The sequence below is a fragment of the Bison bison genome, unplaced genomic scaffold, assembly GCF_000754665.1.
Source record: "Bison bison bison isolate TAMUID 2011002044 unplaced genomic scaffold, Bison_UMD1.0 scf7180017864160, whole genome shotgun sequence".
Taxonomy (NCBI): domain Eukaryota; kingdom Metazoa; phylum Chordata; class Mammalia; order Artiodactyla; family Bovidae; genus Bison; species Bison bison.
The window spans coordinates 576977-599752 of NW_011494732.1; the positions used below are offsets into that span (position 1 = coordinate 576977).

Consider the following 22776-nt stretch of genomic DNA (forward strand, 5'->3'; position numbering starts at 1 on the left):
CTCCCTCCCCCTCCTCCTTCTCCATCTCCTCTTACCTCCTCCTTCTCTTTCCTCTTGCCTTCTTGTTCCCTTGCTATCTCTTACCCTCTTTTCAGAGAATTTGGTATACTGATTAAAAATCTCAAATCCACTTGGCCCTCAGAAAACAAGAGAGGGAGGAAAAAGTTGTTTATGGGGTTTTTAATCCCTGAACTAATTAAATATTAATATAAACAAGTTTTTTCAAAATTACTAGATGTGACACTCTACCAATTTTAATATAAGCAACTTAATGAAGCACACTCCCTGCATACTGAGTGTGTGCACCCAGGCTTCTGGGGATGCTTGCACATTGACAGGTCAGAGGTTAGAGATGAAGTCAGTGCTCTGTATTCAGGCCTCGTCTTCCTTACTAGAGTGTATTTCAGTGGGCTTTCAGGGGGGTTCAACAGCGATGACCATCTCAGGGGAAAGTCTGGGGTTAATGAGTTGCTGACCCTGAGACCAAGAGATTGGCTTTGAGCTATTTGTCCATTATTCTTTCATTTATCCATTTGTTTATTCTTTAATTCATGCATTTACTTAACGTCCTTCTGTGCCCTGGTATTGTTCCGGGTCCTGAATTGATAGCTATGAACAAGTCGTGTCAGATGTCTGCCTCCAAGGTCCCAGCAAAGAAGGTGGGGTCTTCAGGTTTAATCAAGAAAACAAATAGAAAAGGCAATTTAAGATGGAAAGAAACTAAGCAGGGCAGGAGGCAGGGACCAGACAGGCCACTTCAAGGTCCTTCTTGTGCTGAGGCCTGTCCCAGGAAAAACAGCTAGCCATGCAGAATAGATAGCATTTCAGGAAGAAGGGGCCACTGCAAAGGCCCTGAGGCAGGAGTTAGTGCATTTGAAAAAGGGCATGAAGGGCATGAATGGATGTGGGCTGGGGAGTGGGGGAAGGTTACAGTGGAAGACAGAGGTCACAGCTGTGTCATGCAAGACTTTGTCCATGGCCTTGCATGGTATCTCAAGGTATCTGCTTTGTTCAGCCTTATTCTCCTTCTGAATAGTTCTCAGATGAGTTCCCAGGTCAAGGAGGCAGTGAGTATGTGGTTCTCAAAGTGTGGCCCCTGGACCAGGTGAATCAGCCTCACCTGTTAAAATACAAATTCTTGGTTCCACCCCAGACCTACTCCTTCTGAATCAGAAGCTCTGTGGTGAAACCCCACCACAGCAAGCCCTCCAAGTAATTCCCAATGCTGACCAGAGGGTGAGAACCCTTGTATGCAATGACAGCAAGAGGGTTTTGTTTCTCTGCTTCTTTGCAGTCTTAAAAATTATGGTCAGAACTCACACACCTCCCCTTTCAGCCGTATTTGCCAGATATAGTCTTCATAGTTTTTATTGTTGTTCAGTCACTCAGTTGTGTCTAGCTCTTTGCAACCCCATGGTCTGTAGCATGCCAGACTTCCCTGTCCTTCACTGTCTCCCAGAGTTTGTTTAAACTCATGGCCACTGAGTCAGTGATGTCATCCAACCTTCTCATACTCTGTCACCTCTTCTCCTCTTGCTCTCAATCTTTCCCAGCATCAGCGTCTTTACCAGTGAGTTGGCTCCTCGCATCAGGTGGTCAAAATATTGGAGCTTCAGCATCAGCATGAGTCCTTCCAATGAATATTCAAGGTTGATTTCTTTCAGCATGGACTGATTTGATCTCTTTGCTGTCCAAGGGACTCTCAAGAGTCTTCTCCAGCACCACGGTTCAAAAGCATCAATTCTTTGTCTCTCAGTCTTCTTCATGGTCGAACTCTCACATCCATATGCAACTACTGGAAAAACCATATCCTTGCCTATACAGACCTTTATTGGCAAAGTGATGACTCTGCTTTTCAATATGCTGTCTAGGTTTGTCATAGCTTTTATTCCAAGAAGGAACTGTCTTTTAATTTAATGGCTTACAGTAGCTATGGAATTTCTATGCAAAAGTTCAAGTGAAACCTGACTGGTGAGGATGGGACCAAACCTTCTCATCTAATTGTCTAGGATGCCTGACTAGTTAGATTTTTCAAAATTAAGTTGGATTTATCATTTCCCCCTTCTTCCTAAAAGAGCTTTTACACACATTATTTAAAGTAGTATTGCAATTTCTTAATTAGAAAAAAAATTCTTTGAGATAAGAGCGACCTCCATTTGAACAAACACAAAAAATTCTTCTGCAGAGAACTTCCCTGGTGGTCCAGTGGTTAAGAATTCACCTGCCAATGAAGGTGACACAGGTTCGACCCCTGGTCTGGGAAGATTCTACATGCCATGGGGCAACTAAGCCCATGCGCCACAACTACTGAGCCCTTGCTGTAGAGCCTGTGCTCTGCAACAAGAGAAGCCACCACAATGAGAAACCCACATACCATAACCAGAGAGTAGCCCCCATGTGCCACAACTATAGAAAACCCTGCATGCAGCAACCAAAGCACAGCCAAAAATAAATTTATTGCATTTTTAAAAAAAACAGTGTGCTTTAAAGGGGACCCAGTTATGACTATTTAAAAAAATTCTTCTGCAGATGGATTTTTACATGTTTGCAGTCACCCATGCATGTCCATTTTACCAAAATTGGCTAGAATAGTTGTTCTCAAACTGTAGCATTTAACAGAATCCCTTGGGAGACTGTGAAAGCAAAGATCACTGAGTCCCAGCTAGAGTGTCTGGATCAGTGGGGCTGCAGCAGGACCTGAGAATTTGGATCTCCAACAAATTCTTAGGTGATGCTGATGCTGCCAGTACCACCAGGACTACACGTGGAGTTCCCGTTGTTGGAACACAGAGTTCAAAAAGCTATGCCTCTGTCTTAAAGATGGGATTAGACTCAGCTGTGAATAACAAGCTGAACTTTAACAGTGGCTGAAACAAACTAGAAATTTATTCTTACTTGCATAAATGTCCCAGCTAATGTGGTGGCTCTCGGGTCGTCTGGAAACTGTACCTTCGCGGCCCTGTCTTTCTAACATGCTATTCCTCCTCAGTATTGCATGAACCACTGTTTGTTTCCATTAACCTATTGAAGGACATCTCGGTTACTTCCAAGTTTGGTAGTTATGAATAAAGCTGCTGTTAATATTCCCATATAGGCTTTTGTGTGGACATAAATTTTCCACTCCTTTCAGTAAATATCAAGGAGCATGATTGCTGGATGGTATAGAGAAAGCATGTTTAGTTTTACAAGAACTGACAAACTTGCCTTTGAAAGTGGCTGTACCATTTTGCATTCCCACCAACACTGAATGAGGGTTCCTGTTGCTCCACATCCTCGCCAGCATTTGATGTGTCAGTGTTTTGGATTCTGGCTATTTCATGAGGTGTGTAGTGGTTATATAGATGTTTTGTTGGATATTTAGTTTGCTCCTTTTTACTTAAACTTTAAACCTGATGTGCACTGAATTTTCTTTCAATATAAACATTTCTTAGCATTTATTTATTTTTTCATGTCTAGGAATAGATTCCAAAGTGTGCACTGAATGGGGCAGAGAGAAAGGGAACTCCAAACTTCTCTTAGATATTGTCAAGTTCTCTTCCGGAAATATGACACATGTTATGTTTCCACTCAAGCTTTGTATGAGAGCATAGTGATGACTAAACTCCAGGAAGCATTGTTCATTGTGATTTTAAAAACGCTTCATCAAGTCTGTAAGGAAAGATATATTGAGCATGACATGAATTTTATCTCTACTTTCAGAATCTGGAAATAACAGATCCTGGTCTCCTTCATCCCATCTAAGTGGGTCTCCTACACTCACTTTGTTTGGAAGGTCATTGCAATTGTGTCTTCATTCCTATGGATGGTCAGCGAGTTTGTTGTGGCCTAATATATATATATATATATGTCACTGGCATGCATATATATGTACCTGGCATACATATGTACAGTTTCCTAAATTGTAAAACTGGAGTGGTGGTTCTCTAATGGGAATGATTTTTTCTTCCCAATTAGGGTTGCCAGATATAGCAAACAAGAATACAGGGTATCCAGCTAAATTTGATTTTCAAATAAACATTGAATGGCCCATGAAATATTTGGGAGTCACTTACACTAAGAAGAGTACTCGTTATTATTCTGAAATTCAAATTTAAATGGGCATCTTGTATTTATTGAGTTCCCTGGTGGCTCAGAGGATAAAGCATGTGCCTGCCATGCGGGAGACCCGGGTTCAATCCCTGGTTTGGAAAGATCCCCTGGGGAAGGAAATGGCAACCCACTCCAGTATTCTTGCCTGGACAGCGGAGCTACAGTCCACAGGGTCGCAAAGAGTCGGACTCGACTGAGCGAGTTCACTTCACTTGTATTTATCAGGCAACTTTACCCTGAGGTGCATTTGTGACTGTCTGGAGACATTTGTCGTTGTCATAACTGGACAGGGGAGTTCTGGCATCTAGTTGAGGTCAAGGAGGCTGATAAATATTCAACAGTGTACCATCTGCAGAAAGACTTATCCTCAGTAGTGCTGGGGTGGAAAGACCTTGGTTAAGACTGTCGGAATTTCTGTTTAATTTCCTGGCTTTTGCACTTAGCTAGTGAAATGTAAAGGCTGACAGGGACTAAATATGATTAATATATGTGGGAATGTATAACTCTCCTTACAGCCGTCCTGTCTCAGGTTACAGACCTACTTGACTGGCCATGCTTCCATCTGTGTACCCTGGTTTATTTTTCTTCATGGCACTTACTGCTGCATGAAATTACATTACGTGGGTTTATTTCTTTACTTGTGTTTTAATCTGCCCTCCTCACTAATATGTGAGCCTCATGAGGATAGGGATATTACTCTTTCTATTTAATTCCATCTCTCCAGCACCGTGGACAGCGCCCGACACATCTATTCGTGCCGTGAATGACAATATGAATAAAGGCAGAGAGGTATCTTGCTTTTAAAAGAACTCTACAGATGCCAAACATATTTCTCATAACAAATTATTCTTTAAACTAGAGTGCTTCTCACACTTAAATCTACACTTAAATCGGCTGCATTTGCCACTGGCTAGTCTTTAGTTGTCACACTCCTTGGGGAAGCTGCAGTCAGATACCAGCTTCCTGAATCATTCAAAGTATGAAAGAAAATGTGCTTGAGAAACGAAGACAAATTCCCTTCTGAAATATCAGAAGCAACAAACTCAATGTTTTAGAAACAAATTAAGAGCCATGTGTATAAAGTAAATGTGCTCATCCCAAGGAGAAAAGAGAAGATGGATCTATCTAGAAGGGACTGGATCTAGAAGGGACAAGTATGAAGGGACTGGAATAAGAGAAGATGAGGAAGCAAGATCTTTTATTGTAATAGCAAAATATGCATAAATATCTCTTGGCATAATTCCCAGAGATTGAAATTTTCCTTCAATGAAGTCTGTTTTCCCATGTAAAGTTAGAAGAATGGTTACTTGTCCATTTTGGTTAATTTTTAGTGAGGATAATTTAATCTGGAAAAGTATGTTGGTTCCAGATTTATAAAATTCTCTTCTGTGTTATTCTAAAGATCTGGGGCATCATGGAAGTTTTTAGAGAGTAATTAATGGATATCAGAGTTAATGTTTTGTGTCAAATTTTCAACAATTATAAATTTGGAAAAAAAAGCTATTTTGGCAATGCAGTTCCATGTTTTATATTTAAATATATTTGATGTCATTAAAAAAATAAAGTAAATGTGTTTGTTCATCTGCATAGCTGGACCTTTCTCCTATACTTCATGTATGGTGTCCTTGGAGTCAGGGGGAGGGATACCGTGCTTTTTCAAGGTCTTCAAAAAGTGTCCTTTTGTTGATGCAAATCCCAAAGGACAACCTGTGTCTTTTTCCTGGAGCTAACATTTTCTCAATTAAAGACGACATGACAAGCCCCCCAAATGTGTCCAGCTCTGTGCTGGGTCCCTGGGGGCATGACAGTTGTCATCTTCCAATCTGTGCTACAGCAGCATGTCCTGTAAGCCCTGGACCTGGAAGTCAAGCAGCCACTGTAGACCAATCACCAAGAAGTACCTACTTTCACGTCAACCTCAGCTTTAACAATTATGATTTTTGAACTTGATGTGTGAGTTATATTTTTCCAGTATTCATTAAGATATGCATGGGGCTTCCCCAGTGGCTCAGTGGTAAAGAATCCACCTACCTGTGCAGAAGACACAGGTTCTATCCCTGATCGGGCAAGATCCCACATGCTGCGGAGCAACTAAGCTTGAGTTCCACAACTCTTAAGCCTCTGCTGTAGAGCCTGGGAACCTCAACTGCTGAGCCCATGTGCAGCAACTGCTGAAGCCTGTGCACCAAGAGCCTGTGGTCTGCACCAAGAGAAGCCACTTCAATGAGAAGCCTGTGGACTGCACTGGAGAGTAGCCCCCACTCACCGCAACCAGAGAAAAACCTCACCCAATAATGAAAATCCCATACAGCCAAAAATAAATAAATTATTTTTTAAAAAAAGAGAGATGCATGGCCAGTTACAAATTTTAAAAATGTTTTTCTGTGTACCACTGTGAATTAACTAATCATGATGTCATTGATACTCAAGCCATATTCTGGGAAAAGCCTGATTGAATCTGGAAAGATGAACCCAGTGGGTCTGGGCCCTTGAATGAATCCTTGAGGGCTGCATTGCTTTGTGGTAAAGGAGTCAAGACTATTGTATTAGAATTCTTTGTCATTTACCACCTGTGTGACTTAAGGCAAGTCCCTTAACCTCTCTGAGCCTCAGTTTCCTCACTGTGATGTGAGGATGATAAAAAGCACCTAATGCATGGGGTTGTTGGGAGTATTACATTCATTGGTCATTCTAGAGCGTGTAAAACAGTGTCCAGAATGAAGTAAGTGTAGTCATTAAATAAATAATTTCAAAACTAACTGTGATACAAAGCAGTTTGCTACCTACCCAAGGAGAAGCACAGAATCAAAGTATTGCATAGATGTGGAGATACCATTTGACTGAGGTTCCTAGGGAGGGTTTCTTAGGTCTGGAGGCCCTAATATGCAGTGTTCTAGAGCAGATGAGCATTTATCTACTAGAGATTTGCTTTGGGGGAAAGGCCATGGCAACCTGGAGGGTGGGAGCAGTAGAGGAGGGAACCTAGGATGGCATTTGATGAATTACCAGCAGTTCAGCCTGGTTGGGGCATAGGTTTGATGTGGCAGACAGCAAGATCCTGAGGCTGGGAAGCGAGAATTGAAACCCAGAGATTTTGAATGAGCTACTAAATTTCACATGGAAGTCATTGAAGAGTTAAGGACATCTTTTTTAATGATAGCAGAAAGCGTGACAGGGACACAGTAGACTGTGAGGAATTCCAACCCAGGCAGCAGACCAACAGGGTACATGCTGGTCTGTGGTGCAAGGGAAGGAGACACCTGTAGGGAGGGTTTGCCAGTGTCCATGGTGTGAACAGTCTCAGCATGGACGATTGGCTCCTGAAGTTCCTGGACCCAGCTGGAGGGCGGTGCATAGAATCAGCTCTTGTGAGTCTGCACCTGCCAGGTCCAGCAACACCATTGACTAGACCTGCCTCCTCCAGTTCCCCAGGCACTGGCTAGCTGTGTGACCCTGGTCAGGGGGTCAATCCCTTTGACTCTCAGTTTCCTTATCTACAAAAGGAGGAGAATAATGTAAAACAACATCAATGACATTTGCAGTTATAAAAAGAGAAAGGCAGTGAGGTCAGAAGTGTAAACTTTTCCCCAGGGTAGTGTTGTCCCAGCAATTGTCCCAGAGGACAATCGTCTCCCTGCCTTTAAAGCTCCCTGCCTCCATGCCTGAACTCACAGCCCCTTCCTTCATCCTCAAAGCCAGCAAGAAATATCTCCTTCTTCTCTGACCTCCTGGCATTCTCTTATTAACACCCTTGTGATGACATTGGTTCCACTGGACGAACCAAAATCATCTCCCCATCTCATAATGTTTCACTGACTCACAACTACAAAGTCCCTTTTGCTATGAAGGTCCCATATTCTCAGATTCTTGGGGTTAGGTCATGGATATCTTTGGAGGGAGGTATTTTTTAGCCCGTGACAGTAACCAGGGACAACTGTGTGTGCACACGCACAAGTGTTTGAGGATCTGTTTACAATCATTGGCATAAATACAAACATGTCTACAAGCATATGTATAATAGTGTCTATATATTGTACATTAATATGTATAGACAAGGGCTTCCCTGGTGGCTCAGATGGTAAAGAATCTGCCTGTAATGCAGGAGATCCAGTTTTGATTTGTGGGTTGGGAAGACCCCCTGGAGAAGGGAATGGCAACTCACTCCAGTATTCTTGCCTGGAGAATTCCATTTACAGAGAAGCTTGGAGGGCTACAGTCCATGACTTGACTGAGCGACTTTCAGTTTCATGTATAGACAAAGGAGCAGAGAGATAAAATAGAAGAGGCTTTAGAGTCAAGGACCAGTTTTGCTTGTTTGTTTTTGAAGTTTGAGTATACCATGCTTTTAAACTGAGGCAAGCTATCCAGTCGAGAGGCAGAAATAGATGATGTGAAAGCTTGAGAGGGAAAAGTGGACTGTAAAGACTGGTTTTTGAAGGAGAAGGAGATGCTTATAATCACAGACAAAGACAGGTAACAAATTCTAAGTTGCTGGCAGCTTCTCTGGAGAGAAGAGGAGAGAGTTCCTTTCTGGTGGATTCTGAAGTGTAAGTCATCAGCTGAACTTGTGTTGGGGTTCAGTGGGATGATATGATTTTGACTGTTGATTATTCATCTCCGTGTAGGGCAGCCCTGGTACTCAGGAGTAGGAAGGAGCAAAGTGGGTGAGCTGAGCCAATCTGGAAGTTTGATTTGGGTTTGTGTGTTAAATACTCTCTAATCCAAGTTCTCAGAGGGCACACCTCTCATCTCAGTCTGGGGCCTTTAGGAACTTTGTGAAACTCAGGGTATCTAGTGTGTCCCAGCTCTCAGTAAAGCCATCTGCTTTCCGTCCCATCTCTGACATATTCATCTGTGACCCAGTATAAGGGCACAGGAAACAGGAAGTGCCAAGGTTTCCCCAAACCACAGTGATTGTGGGGTCTGCTATTAATAAGGTCTTGTCATTCCAAGCATGCTGAGATCCTTCTGGTCCAAGAAGAGACCTTCTTTCACTCTTGGGGAAAGCTATCCAATTCAGGTTAAGTTGGACATTGTGATTTGCGGGTTTTGGAATGCATTCTTATTCTTCTTATATTGGAGAAGGAAAATTTTCTATCCTTCATGTAAGTTTTTTTTTTTTTTTCCTTCATGTAAGTTTTTGTTGTTATTTTCACTGACTTTTAAGAGAGAGGACCGCAGTGGAACTAATATTCCTTCAGTTTGATTTATTAAACTGAAATTCCAAAATATTTTCCCATAGTAATAAGGTTATGAATCTCTTCAAATTTGTATATTTTCTCCTTGATCATTAGTCAAGTTGAATGCATATTTTTTCCTTGGCCATAAAGAACTTCTTTAGCATTTTCCAATCACTAGACAGAAAAAAATAAAGGCATATAAGAATAAATCCAGTGAAGGATAAGAAATGGAAAAAACAACCCACATAGTATTGTGGGACATTTTAAACATAAAATAAGATAGCAGGAATAAATCCAAACAAATCAATCAAGTAGAGGCTTACAATCAAAATCTATTTAGACATCAACACTAAAGAAAAATACACAGATCACTGAAAATAAAAGTAGGCAAAACGTTGCATTAAGAAAATATTTACAAGAATCAGAGAAATCTGAGATGGATGGCTGTATTAATTTCAGGAAAAAAAAATATGTTCAAAGCCAAAAGAAAAGTTTTTATTATTGGCAACAGGAGACATAGTACACAGGAATTTATCATGGTCATGATTCCTTGGGTAGTGTCTAACATATTGAGGACAGGTATGGTCTTGTGTTTTTGAAATATAAGAACCTAACCATTTCAGAATCCCTGGGAAATAATTTAACATACCTTTCTCAGACATTGACAAATATAGCAGACAAAAATAAGAGATTCTGTAGTAAAATTGAGAGTACAGTTAAAGACCACAATATGGGACCAATTCATCCCATCGGATAGCTTTTAGAACTTATCAGTATCTCTGGCCCATTGATATTGTATATTTGCTTTCCAGATTTATACCAGCTTTTCCTATTTTTTCTTTTAAGCCATTTCATGAGGATTTTCTGTAATTCATATGTAAATGAATAATCTTAATCTGCCATCTGTAACAATCCATTTTGTGTTTATTTTTTTTAATTTAGCATTTTTTTGGCTTAATTTTCAGTTTTGTTATTTTTTATATTATTATTTCTTACTTTTGGTTTTATCATTTTTTCCATATAATTTTTTTTTTGTTTTGTTTGGGATTTCTCTTTTCTTGAGTAGAATGCTTAGTTTACCAACTTCCTTCTATTTTGTTTAATACTGACAGTATTGAAGATAGTATGACTTTCCTTTTGATTACATCTTTGTCTGCTTCACAGGCTTCCCTAGTGGCTAAGATGGTAAAGAATCTGCGTGCAATGCAGAAGACTTGGGTTCAGTTCCTCGGTCAGGGAGATCCCCTGGAGAAGGGAATGGCTACCCACTCCAGTATTCTTGTCTGGAGAATTCCATGGACAGAGAAGCCTAGAGGGCTACAGTCCACGGGATCGCAAAGAATCAGACATGACTAAGCAACTAACACTTTGGCTGCTTCACGTATGTTTTGATGTGTACTATCATCGTTATTAGGATTTGTAAATATAGTATAATTAAAAGCTTTCTTTTAATTTTGTATTCAAGAACAATTTAGTAGTTTTTTTTTCCCAAGTGAGTAGCACTGGTTCTATTTTTCTGTTGTTATTGATTTATATTTTAATACATATGCTTATGGACTACAATTTAAATTCTTTTTGTGAATTTTTTGGTTTTTCTTGTGACTTTTATATATGATGTTTGTCAAGGGTCATGAATATTATATATAATAGTATCCTCTGTAGAGATTACAACTTCATAATTCATATTATTTATATCTTCATAGCCTTACTTTTTCATCCTTCTTAAGTCAGAGGTTGGAAAAGAAGGTATATAAAGTTTTCAAAAAATTAGTAGCTGTCAATTTCCAATTGTAACTTTAAGAGATTTGCTATATTAATTTTGGAGATATATTTTTGCTTAGAATACTTATTACTACATATGCACTATGAATTGTATCCTTCCACAAAAATTAAGGCCTTTAACTCAGGTAGTTATTTTTTCTCTGGAATTTACTTTATTCTCTGATGTTAAAGTGCTATTTTTTCACCCCCTTGGTTAGGTTTTTTTAAAAAATGTCTCAGTCACTTTATTTAGGACTTCTCTTGCAGACAATTTAAACTTACTTTCTTATGATTTTTGAGTCATCTGTCAGTCTTTCTTTTCACAGGAGAGTTTAACTCATTTATATTTAGTGTCATAGTTAACAAATAACAAATTCTTATTCATTTCATCATATTTTATACTATTTTATCAATTTTCTTTCGTGATGATCAATGTTCTTTATTTTCAATATATCACTTGATGAGTTGTTTCTGTTTTCTCTCTTTCTCTCTCTCCCTTCCCAGTTTGTAAGCCAAACAGATTGATTTTAAACTTAGAGAAAAGTACAGTTAAATATATATTTATTTGGTTACTGTTGACAAAAATGAAGCCATTTCTATTGCAAAATTAGTACACTTTTACTTTTTTTTTCTTTTCATGCTTCTTTTGGGATTTTTACCAAGTATATGATTTTTAAAAGCTACAATATTTGGGTTATGAATCTTTTTGATGAATAACTATTTTGAACTTCTTTGTTTTGCCTATGTTTTAAACTTTATTTGAATTTATTCTATATGCTTAAATGTTTTTGTATTTATGTTATGATTTTCTTATTACTGAATAGTATACTTTGATTCACTTCCTGGTTGCCTGAATAATTTGGTTCAGTGATGTTTGTAAGGACAGGTAGATAGGACGTAACCTTGCATCTTTGTGTTGTCTTCATATATTATCAGGACAATCTCTAGTTTAGATAATTAATTGTTCAATTAGAACACTCCCCATAAGATTTGGGGAAATACTTGTTATTTTATAATAATTTTGTACAGTGGGCATGACTGAGGCCAATTTCATTAGTTTTTTCTTTTAAAAGTTTTACTTTTAAATAAGCACTTATAGAATTATTCATCATCTGTGGCATTAAGAAATGTTTTTAGGAAATATCTAAAAGTTGGTGTTTACAGTTTTTGTTGGAATTCAGTGGAATATTTACTTTTACCCCAGGACTGTTTTCCTTTCTCTATTGTCTTTTAATAATTCTTCTTTTGCATTTTCCTGCTATTTTTCTTAGAAGTTCTATTATCTGTGTTTATATCTAATGTGTCTCATATTTGTTTGCAATCTGCCACTGACCATTTTCATTTCTTGTCTTTGCCATTTAGCTTTAGGGAAAGCTTCATAAATTCTCCTTTTTTTAGGATAAATTCAATTTTCTGCTTTTTCATATCTATTTTATTGCTTCTGAAACCATTTTAAATCCCTTACTTTTAATACTGCCATAGCTTCTTCCACCTTGGTCTTATTTCATTATAAAGTAACAAAGGGCCTGCATTTCCTTGATTAGTGAGAGTATAAAAGTTATTCTGTGTGAAATATACTTTAGTACTCTGCGGTAACTACTCTTGAAACTACCTCTTCATTGCCCTTTGAAACGTCTTTCTTTGATTTTGCAGTTTTTATTTATAAAAAAAAACCATTTTATTCTCCTGTTTTCTGTCTATATTTGCCTTCTCTCTCGTCCTTGAATGAGGGTCATCTCATTGTGCCTTGGCATTTCCCTGGCACAGTGGAGTGGGTTCCTCTTTTCTCCATTCGGTTTTCACCTGCTCTTGTTAGAGCTGTACAGGAAATGTCCACCTGGAAGGGCCACTGGTCCTACATTCCTGTATCCGTGATGCTGCAGCTGGAGCAGCGTGGGGATGCATTGGGATTGCTGATATTCCCAGACGGTCGCTATAACAGCCCTTCTCTCAGTTTGGTACAGCTGCTGCCCTGGGGGCCAGTTTCCTGTAAATCGTTTTGGTGTGGCCTGGACTCAGTCCACAGCAAGGCTATGTCACACCTTCCGCTCCAAGTCAGCAAGAAGCCCTGATTCTGGGGTTTTCTGCACTGTGTGGTCACACTCACTCTTGAGTCATTCAATTTGGCTGATTACAAATGTTGTCGGCAGTCAGCATCCGGAAGCATTACCAAGTGCAGAGCATCCCTGGGATGCATGCCCTTTGCTTTTAGAACTATCAGGTTATTTCTACCAGGCTATTACCTTCTTTTATGATGTCATGCTTAGGGCTACTAGAGTTAGCCAATAACGATACAGGGTCCCTGGTTACATTTGGATTTCAGATACCTGACAAATTTTGTTTTTGTTCTTAATTATAAGCATGCCCCCATGTAACCTTTCTGTAAATTAGAAAAGGAAACATAGTTGATTTTCCTACATTTCATCTGGCAACCCTCACCATGCTGTTTTTTCTGCATGAGGTGTTGGCATCTCATGCAATTTCTCAGGAATTCTCCCAGGCTAGGGCTTGCAGTTTGCCCTGAATGTTCAGCACAGATGCCGATTTTTACTTATTACCATATTCTCTTAGCTACTGCTTTTGAGTCCACTCAGGGGAAATTTTAAAGGTCTGTGCTCAAATTGCCATCTTCCTCAGGTTTCTTAAAGATATTATTTAGGGGAAATTTTTTTTTTTTTTTCAAAATGTTAAAATTAACAGAAATCTCTGCGAGGCTGCTTGCGTTGCTTAAAGATGGGAACATGTCACTTTCTTTCAAATAAGCATGTAAGTCACAGCACAAAAGTCAAATGTAACTTTTTTTCTTTAAGAGATTATTAACTGAGATTTACCACATGCAACTTCTTTGTTATTTGACACCTTGCTCTTTTTTTACATGGAAATGGTGTTCTTCATTTATAATAGTCATCCCCATGGGGATTCCAGGATATTCAGCTTTACTTCTTAGTCCATTCTGTGCATTGCGGAACACTGTTGTTTTTTTTTTTTTTTCAGTTTTGTTTTTTTAAAAAGGAATGACTGGAAAAGGAAATAACAACTAGCTTTGGGTCAACTTGGAGCATTTTTAAGCAATAAACATCGAGGTTAGATAACCAGGTGAAAAGACAAATAGGCCATTTGTAGAATGCAGCTTAGAAATTACTTCCCTTTGAATGATGCCCGTGGTAACCCCCGATTGCTTTCCCAAATAGAGTCAGGGGACCCACAGCCATTGTCTTTGGGATATGTAATTAGTTGCACAATAAAGTTAGGTATTCTCAAGTAGTAGGGATCAGATGTTCAACAGGAAAGTTCAGGGAGCCTCGGTGTCAGATATTGTTCCTTATTTACAACCTGACCATTTATTTGGCTTCAGCAGTGTCTACAGTGAATGACAGGCTGATGTGATGACAATCAGAATAACCGCTCCAGGTGGTGCCAAGATGTATTTTTAAGAATCACGGGATCTGTGAGTCTGTTTCCATTTTGTAAATAAGTTAATCTGTATCATTTTTTAAAAGTTATTTATTTGTTTATATTTGACCTTGCTGCACGGGGACTTTCTCTTGACGTGGCTCCTGGGCGTAGCTGGTCTGTGTCATGTGGGATCTTCCCAAACCAGAGATTGAACCCATGCCCCCTGCATTGGCAGGTGGATTCTTAATCAGTGGTTATTTTTTAAAAAATTATTTACAAAATAGAAACAGACTTAACAGGTATTGAAAATAAACCTATGGTTACCAAAAGGGAAATGTGGTAGGGGTAGGCATAAATCAGGGGCTTGGGATAAATGTATACACACTACTATATGTATGGCAGATAACCAACAGTGATCTACTGTATTGCATGGGGAATGCTACTCAGTATCTTGTGATAACTTATATGAGAAAATAATCTGAAATAAAAGGAATATATATATAAATATGTATAACTTTGCTGTGCACCTGAAACCAACACAACATTATAAATCAACTATAATCCAATAAAATTTATAAAAGAGAATCAGGGACCTTATTCCATAGAGAGGTGCCTCCCTTCGTTAGTCCCCTATCATCACCATTACTTGAAGCTCCTCATGGGGTAAAAGAATGGAGGATTCTAATTATAGAGGGATGCAACAGAGGAGGCAGAGTATAAAGTCCCGATGTAAAAATATAATCAGCTTTTTGTAATACTGAAAGCACCATGCATTCGTTGACTCATTCATTTCTCAAATATTTACTGAGAACCTAATATTTGCCAGGTGCTCTTCTAAGGACTGTGAATAAAACAGAGAAAAGGCCAACGTGTCATCTCTGCTCACTTGCATATAACCTACTGGGGCATGGAGGGAATTACAGCAGAGAATAAAGTCCTGTAATAGGAAAGTATAAGATCTACAGGAGGACATCAGTGGGGCATATAATGCAGAATCGTGCAGTCAAGAGAAGTGACTTTTACGACGCAGCCTGCGATGTCCCAGCAGAGTCGGGGAGGGGAGGTGGTACCCAGAGAAGGGACGAAGGAGTAAGCTTCAACCCTGAACATGAGCACAAAATTCACTCCCTGTACTTCACTTGCATGAAAATTCACAAGTGACAGTGCACTCTTATTGAAAATATAAATCCTGAGAGATTTCCAGAATGTTAAGAAAAATGTAATTCTCCTAAGGAATGAGGTCTCTTGTGCTATGCTAAGTCATTTCAGTCGTGTCCAACTCTGTGCGTCCCCATAGATGGCAGCCCACCAGGCTCCCCTGTCCCTGGGATTCTCCAGGCAAGAATACTGGAGTGGGTTGCCATTTCCTTCTCCAATGCATGAAAGTGAAAAGTCAAAGTGAAGTCGCTCAGTCATGTCCGACTCTTAGTGACCCCATGGACTACAACCTAACAGGCTCCTCCGTCCATGAGATTTTCCAAGCAAGAGTACTGGAGTGGGGTGCCATTGCCTTCTCCAGTCTCTTGTGAAGTCCATGATATTTTGATGTTTGAAAAAGGAATTCCTAGGTATTGCTGCTGCTGCTGCTAAGTCGCTTCAGTCGTGTCCGACTCTTAGCGACCCCATGGACTGCAGCCTACCAGGCTCCTCCATCCCTGGGATTTTCCAGGCAAGAGTACTGGAGTGGGTTGCCATTGCCTTCTCCTCCTAGGTATTAGGTTGAGTCATATGAAATCAGTGCTTGGGTGAATCAGAGCTCCTCAAGATATTGGAGGTTTCAGATGGTTCAGGCCTATGGAAGCCTTCATTGCTGAAGTGGAGCTCAGCCTGGCCTGAGCTGGGTGATGCCATGGAATGGAGGGAGCCCTTCCCACAGGGGTTGTCCATCAACTCAGGACGAGTTTATGCCAAGCTGACTCCTTGTCCAGGGTAGGATGGACTTCAGCTGAGTGCCCTGTGCTGCTAGAACTGGATGGGGGCTTCTGCCCTCTGGTCAGGCCCCTCCTACAGAGCAGCACCGGAGAGGCAGAGAGGCTGAGGGACTTGCCTGTTCTCTCACGAGATCTGAGCAGCAAAGCCACAGTGAAGACTCCTTTCTCTGAGTTCTTTGCTTTCCCCTCTGTTCACAGACAACTGCCAGGAGGGGTCCGGACTCCTGTAGGCGTCATGTATCAGAAAATGTGCTCACGTGGGCCTCTGAAACAGGTCCGCCTGATGAATGTCAGGGCCTGAGTTGCTTTTATTGCAAAATAACCAGAGAGAGTGACAGGGCTAATGAGAAGGGGTCTGGATAATTTGTGGAGCTTTGCCTAGAAAGTCAGTGTTTCCAGAGCCAGTAATTTCCATTTCTAAAGCCCCTTAAATTGGTTCTTGAATTATGTAATCTCTGTTTCTGTGTTTTTCTTACAGAATATAAGGCACATTGTAAAAATAACATTTTTGGATTCTTTTTCTCCCTGAGGGCGGGATATGTTCAGGAAGGGGGTGGGGGGAAAAAGACTTTCTGTGCATTGGTGTCAACACGCTTTCACGAAGGATGTGGAGGCCACAAAAGTGATGGACTTCCCTTGCTTCTTGGGTTTTTAGGGTCACATGGACTCGACATGATGGGGTTGGGTCATCGCATCTATTTCAGGTTTCCTTCCAGCAGTATCTTTCCAAGGTCTTTTCTGTCCATCTCTCAGCTTAGCCCTGAGGAAAGTACATGATGTGCAAGTGATTTATGATTGTCCATCTTTAAAGTCTTTTATCATGTTCCCATGGTAAATGTGTCAAGGGTAGAGTATGTATCTGGTGGAACAGGAAATAGTATTGGGTAAAATATGGACACAGCATCAAGCCACATGCTGAGAAAGTCATTCTTGTTTCCAATCTCAGTCCATCTGGTGGAGCTAATGGGAGCACTCTTCTCTGCTGGATGCCAGCAGTTTCTTAAGACCTTTCTCATGAGGATCTTTCCCTCTAACTGAAAGAGAGCAAGTCTTAGGCATAAGCCATCACCCCCTAAAAGGCATGAGGACTGCTAGTTGAAAATTAAAGGCATTACTTTGAATTTTCTTTCTTTTTTATTGGAGGATAATTGTTTTACATTGTTGTGGTGGTCTCTGCCATACATCTATCACACATCTATATGTATACACACACACACACCCCTCCCTCATACATATATATATATACACACATACACACCCTCCCTCCTGAACCTCCTCTTCCCATATATACATAATTATATATGTGTATATATGTATACATATATATATACCCCTCCCTCTTGAGCCTCCCTTTCCCATATATACATAATTATTTATGTATATATATAATTAATATGTATAATTATAAACTTATATTTATACCCTTCTCTCTTGAGCCTCCCCTCCTCATGCTACCCCTCTAGGTCATGACAGAGCACCAGGCTGGGCTCCCTGTGTTCTATAGCAACTTCCTTCTAGTTATCTACTTCACACATGATAGGGAAGATCCCCCGGGGGAGTGCATGGCAACCCACTCCAGTATTCTTGCCTGAAGAATCCCATGGACAGAGGAGCCTGGGGGGCTAAAGTCCATGGGATCAGAAAGAGTCAGACAGGACTGAAATGCTTTAGCATAGTGTATAAATGTCAGTGCTACTTTGTCAATTTGTACTTCGTTTCTCCTTTCTCTCTCCTTATCCTGCTGTGCCTACAAGTTCATTCTCTACACCTGCATCTCCATTTCTTCTCTATATATAGGTTCATCAGTACTGTTTTTCTAGATTCCATATATATGCCTCAATATATGGTATTTGTTTCTCTCTTTCTGACTTCACTTTGTATAACAGGGTCTAGGTTCATCCACCTCACTACAACTGACTCAAAATTGTTCTTTTTTTACAGCCGAGTAATATTCTATTTGTATTTGCTCGCTTAGCTTCTGTGCATGGCCAATGAGGCTGGTGGCTGGTTCTCTACTTACTCCAGTGGCATCAATTTTTCTTTAAAGAAATACATTTAATATAAAATGAATTGATTTAAGGTATTTTGGATAAAGAATCACTTAATTAATGATAAGGCAGGGCAATCCACTATAAAGGGGTTACAAAGAGGTCTGAAATATTGGTATCACTGCCCTCAAGTTTCTAACCCCTGAACCCCGATTCCTCCCAACAGTGGCTGAAAGCCGAGGCATACTGGAGAGTATCCAGAGGTTCTCTTTGCTGCCCACCTACCTCCCGGTGACCTACCACATCCACCACGCAGACGTGTCCTTCTTCCTCAAGGAAGCCAACCAGGACATCATGAGAAACTCCAGTCTACAGTCGCGGGTGGAGTCCTTTCTGATTTACAAATCCAAGAGGCTACCAGTCCTGAATGCCAGCTATGGGCCTTTCGCCATTGAGCAGGTGGTACCCCAGGACTTGATGCTCCCCTCCAGCCCCTTTGGATTCACCAGCACGTTTTCTCTGAACTGGAAGCTGAAGGCGCACATCCTGCGGGACAAGATCTACCTGAGCCGGCCCCGCGTGCAGGTGCTGTTCCACGTGGTGGGCAGGGACTGGGACGACCCTGGCCCAGTGCAGAGCCTGCCCTGCCTGCGGGTGTTCGCCTTCCGGGAGACCCGGGAGGTACGAGGCAGCTGCCGCCTGCGGGGGGCTCTGGGGCTGTGCGTGGCGCAGCTGGAGCTCCCGGCCAGCTGGTTCGGCCCCCCGACGGTGGTGGCCGGAAGGAAGAAGACGCCGGAGCCCCCCGAAGGGAGTCCAGTGGAGCTCTACTACGCCGTGCAGCAAGGGGACGAGCGTGGAGACTGCGCCAGGGAGGATGCCCGGAGAGCCGGCGGTATGCGGACGGGCCGTAATGACATCGATGAGTCTGGGCCTCCCTTGCACAGGATCGGGAGTGTTTTTCTTTACCAGACCCCCAGCCGGCCGCCGCTGAGAGAGCTGCGCTTGGATAACCACGTGGCTGTGCAGTACGTGCCAAAGACAGTCAGGCAGGGAGACGTGCTGACTTTTCCAGTCTCCATCTCCAAAAACTCCACCGAGGACCGCTTCACGTTAAGGTGAGTTCATTATCTTCCGGTAGCACCTCCAAGGTCAAGGGCGCTTCTGAGACCCTTCCCCTATGTGTGATGCATAGATCTGTGTTAGCGCTGGCCAGGGTAGAAACGTCCCTCCACTTTTTGCGGACTCCAATCTTCACTGTCAAGTAGAAAGACCAGTTAGAGCTCTCTGAATTGGCAGTTGATTCGGTGAAGATGTTGTTAATAGATTTTCTGGGCTGTCCCAGGAAAGTCAGGAGCAGGCTGATATTCTATCTTGGACCTGGCTTAGGTGGTTCTCAGCAGGTCTTAGGAGAGTTCAATGGCTCAGAGTTGACATAACTCTGCAAATGGGTTGGCAAAAATTGTCAGGGAGGATAGAGGATACAGTGTTGCCAACTCACAATCTCTTCGGAGCATGTGAGTTCTAAGTACACTCTGTGGCACCAACCTCAAAGTTACCCTTTTGTTTCTCTCTGGAAATAGAACTTAGTGTTCAAAATATAAAAGAGCAGAAAGTGTGAAGATATCCAGTAGAGTTTGTGGATTGTTTTATATAAAAATTATACCAAGAGGAGGCATTTAAAATGAGTCCTGTGGGATTTAAGAAAAAAGAAGGGATGAGTTTTCTCTTTGGAACATACAGTAGCTTGAGAGGGAAGCTTGGCTTGACTGGATTTTCATTACAGTTTTGTTGTTGTTGTTTCATTTGTTTTAAACATACATGAGTTTGATTATAACAGCTATTTGGTGTAAGTATTATTAGATCACTAAATGTGTCCTCACATTGCTACATAATCCAGAAAGTTGACCTGAAGTGCCATCTAATCAAGTTTGGTATGACCCCTGAGTGTTACTGAACATGGGACCACATTTATATGTGGGTTTTTAAAGCTTATCCAACAATGAAAAGCCCTCTTGTCCCTGTCCCCTGGAGCTCAATAGCTGTTTTTCTTTCTTTCTTTTCTTTTTTACTTTGTCTATGTTTCATTTATTTCTCTTATCTTTCTGATTCCTTTTGCTCTACTAACTTTGAGTTTTATTTGTTCTTTCTCTAGTTGCTTAGCTGGAAGGTTAGGTTGTTTATTTGAGATTTTTCTCTTTTCTTGAGCCAAGATTGTCTTGCTATAAACTTCACTCTTAGAACTGCTTTTGCTGCATCCCATAGGTTTTGGATCGTCGTATTTTTGTTGTCATTTGTCTCTAGGTACTTTCTGATTTCCTCTTTGGTTTCTCCAGCGATCTATTGATTATTTAGTAACAAATTGTTTAGCCTCCATATGTTTGTGTGTGTGTGTGTTTTACAGTTTTTTCCTATAATTTATTTTTAGTCTCATAGCATTGTGAGCATAGCATCTCACATCAAGAAAAGATGCTTGATGTGATTTCAGTTTTATTAAATTTACCATGCCTTGATTTGTGACCCAAGGTGTGATCTATCCTGGAGAATGTTCCATGTGCTCTTGAAAAAGAAGTGTATTCTGCTGCTTTCAGTTGGAATGTCCTATGAATATCAGTTAAGTCTATCTGTTCTAATGTGTCATTTAAAGCTTGTGTTTTCTTATGAATTTTCTGTCTGGATGATCCCACTTACATTGTGTAGGTGGAATGATGAAGTCCTCCACTGTTCTTTCCTTAAAAAAAAAAATTCTGTGTTTGTTAAGGGGGTGGATGAGTTTAAGAAAGAAATCATTCTCTTGCTTATACTTTGCACATTTCAGTTTTGTTGATTGTGACCTAGTGCTGGGAATTTCCTTTGAATCTCAACCAAAGACACAGAAACCAATGGACAGCATTAACCTCATGATCGGACCTGGCTGATGTTGGCAGGAAAAACCTTCAGCCGCGTGGGGGTACATCTGGGGATTAAACACAGGGATTTAGTATGAACAACACGTCTGTGGGACTGAGACCTCGTGATCACTCCCTTCTGTCCTTTGGAAATCAGACCTAGATCCAGCTGGTCATGGGCCCTCCCTCTGCCTGATGTGTAGCTTTGCGCTTGGTTTTCCCAGGCTTGACACATTTATATAATATTCTTTTTGGAGATGACTGCCTATATAGAGAAATATTTTGCCAGTGGAAACTCAAGGTCTTGAATAAGAAGAAGTCAAACAATTTCATAATCTACCATTTTTTTTCATTTGCCAGCTACTGCTTGTTGAATTCCTGGACCCATGGTTTACAAACTAGAATCTCCTAAAGCTTTAACTCTCCAGTAGATGATATTCACATCAGCCTTTATTGGGAAGCAGCTATCAGTGTAGAATTACATTTCACAGAAAACTGTGCATCTGACCACAATCCATTGCCCACTAGCGTGTTCACATGCGTCCTGAGGGCAGCCCTGCCACTGGCAAGCTGTGCCATGGCCAGGAGAGGTTCGTTTCTGGGCTATGTATTCTGAGGGATCCACAGCTTTGCAGATTCAGAAATAAGCATCTTGCCACTTAGAAGTCAAAAGATTGGAAAATTTTGGATGTAGAGCCAAAGTGTGTTTGTTCAGAGTCCATCATTTAGAAAGGTGCTTTCCATTTAAGGCAATAGTAAAATAAATCAGTAAATACTTTACAAATGTGTATTTAAGTTGGTAAAGTAGCACGCTTTCCATCTCTTTAAAAGTTGCATTAATAATATGCCTGCTGAATACTTAACACACACTAATTACGAATGAGTCTTATCTGTTTATGAAAACAGCTGGCGGGAAACCTGGATCTGGCAATGTCGTTAGCCTTTAGTTGGAATTCTCATAATTAGAAAATAATGAAGCTGTGTATCTTTTTTAATGAAGTCAATTTGACACTCGTTTAGCACAGCTTCCAAGTATTTAGAATTAGCCTGGGTCTGCTCTGTTGTTGTTGTTTAGATGCTAAGTTGTGTCTGACTCTTTTGTGACCTCATGGACTGTAGCCTGCCAGGGTCCTCTGTCCATGGGATTTTCCAGTCAAGAATACTGAAGTAGGGTGCCATTTCCTTCTCCAGGGGTTCTTCTCCACCCAGGGATCAAAGATCAAACCTGCATCTCCTTCATTGGCAGGCAGGTTCTTTACCACTGAGCCACCTTGGAAGCCCATATGTGTGTGTGTATGTGTGTGTACACACACATACATGTATTAATATATCCATAAAATACTATCAGTTCAGTTCAGTTCAGTTCATTCACTCAGTCTTGTCCGACTCTTTGTGACCTCATGAATCGCAGCACGCCAGGCCTCCCTGTCCATCACCAACTCCCGGAGTTCACTCAGACTCACATCCATCGAGTCAGTGATGCCATCCAGCTATCTCATCCTCTGTCATCCCCTTCTCCTCCTGCCCCCAATCCCTCCCAGCATCA

General features: G+C 40.9%; 1 protein-coding gene across 1 annotated transcript in view; it reads left to right on the plus strand.

Annotated features, from left to right (window-relative positions):
* TMEM132D (transmembrane protein 132D) overlaps positions 1-22776 on the plus strand; it is an 896829-nt gene that overhangs the window by 215303 nt on the left and 658750 nt on the right. Inside the window, exon 2 of the mRNA XM_010841263.1 lies at positions 18572-19460. Within this exon, the coding sequence (XP_010839565.1) occupies positions 18572-19460 (889 nt within the window). The remainder of the gene's footprint in view (positions 1-18571; positions 19461-22776) is intronic.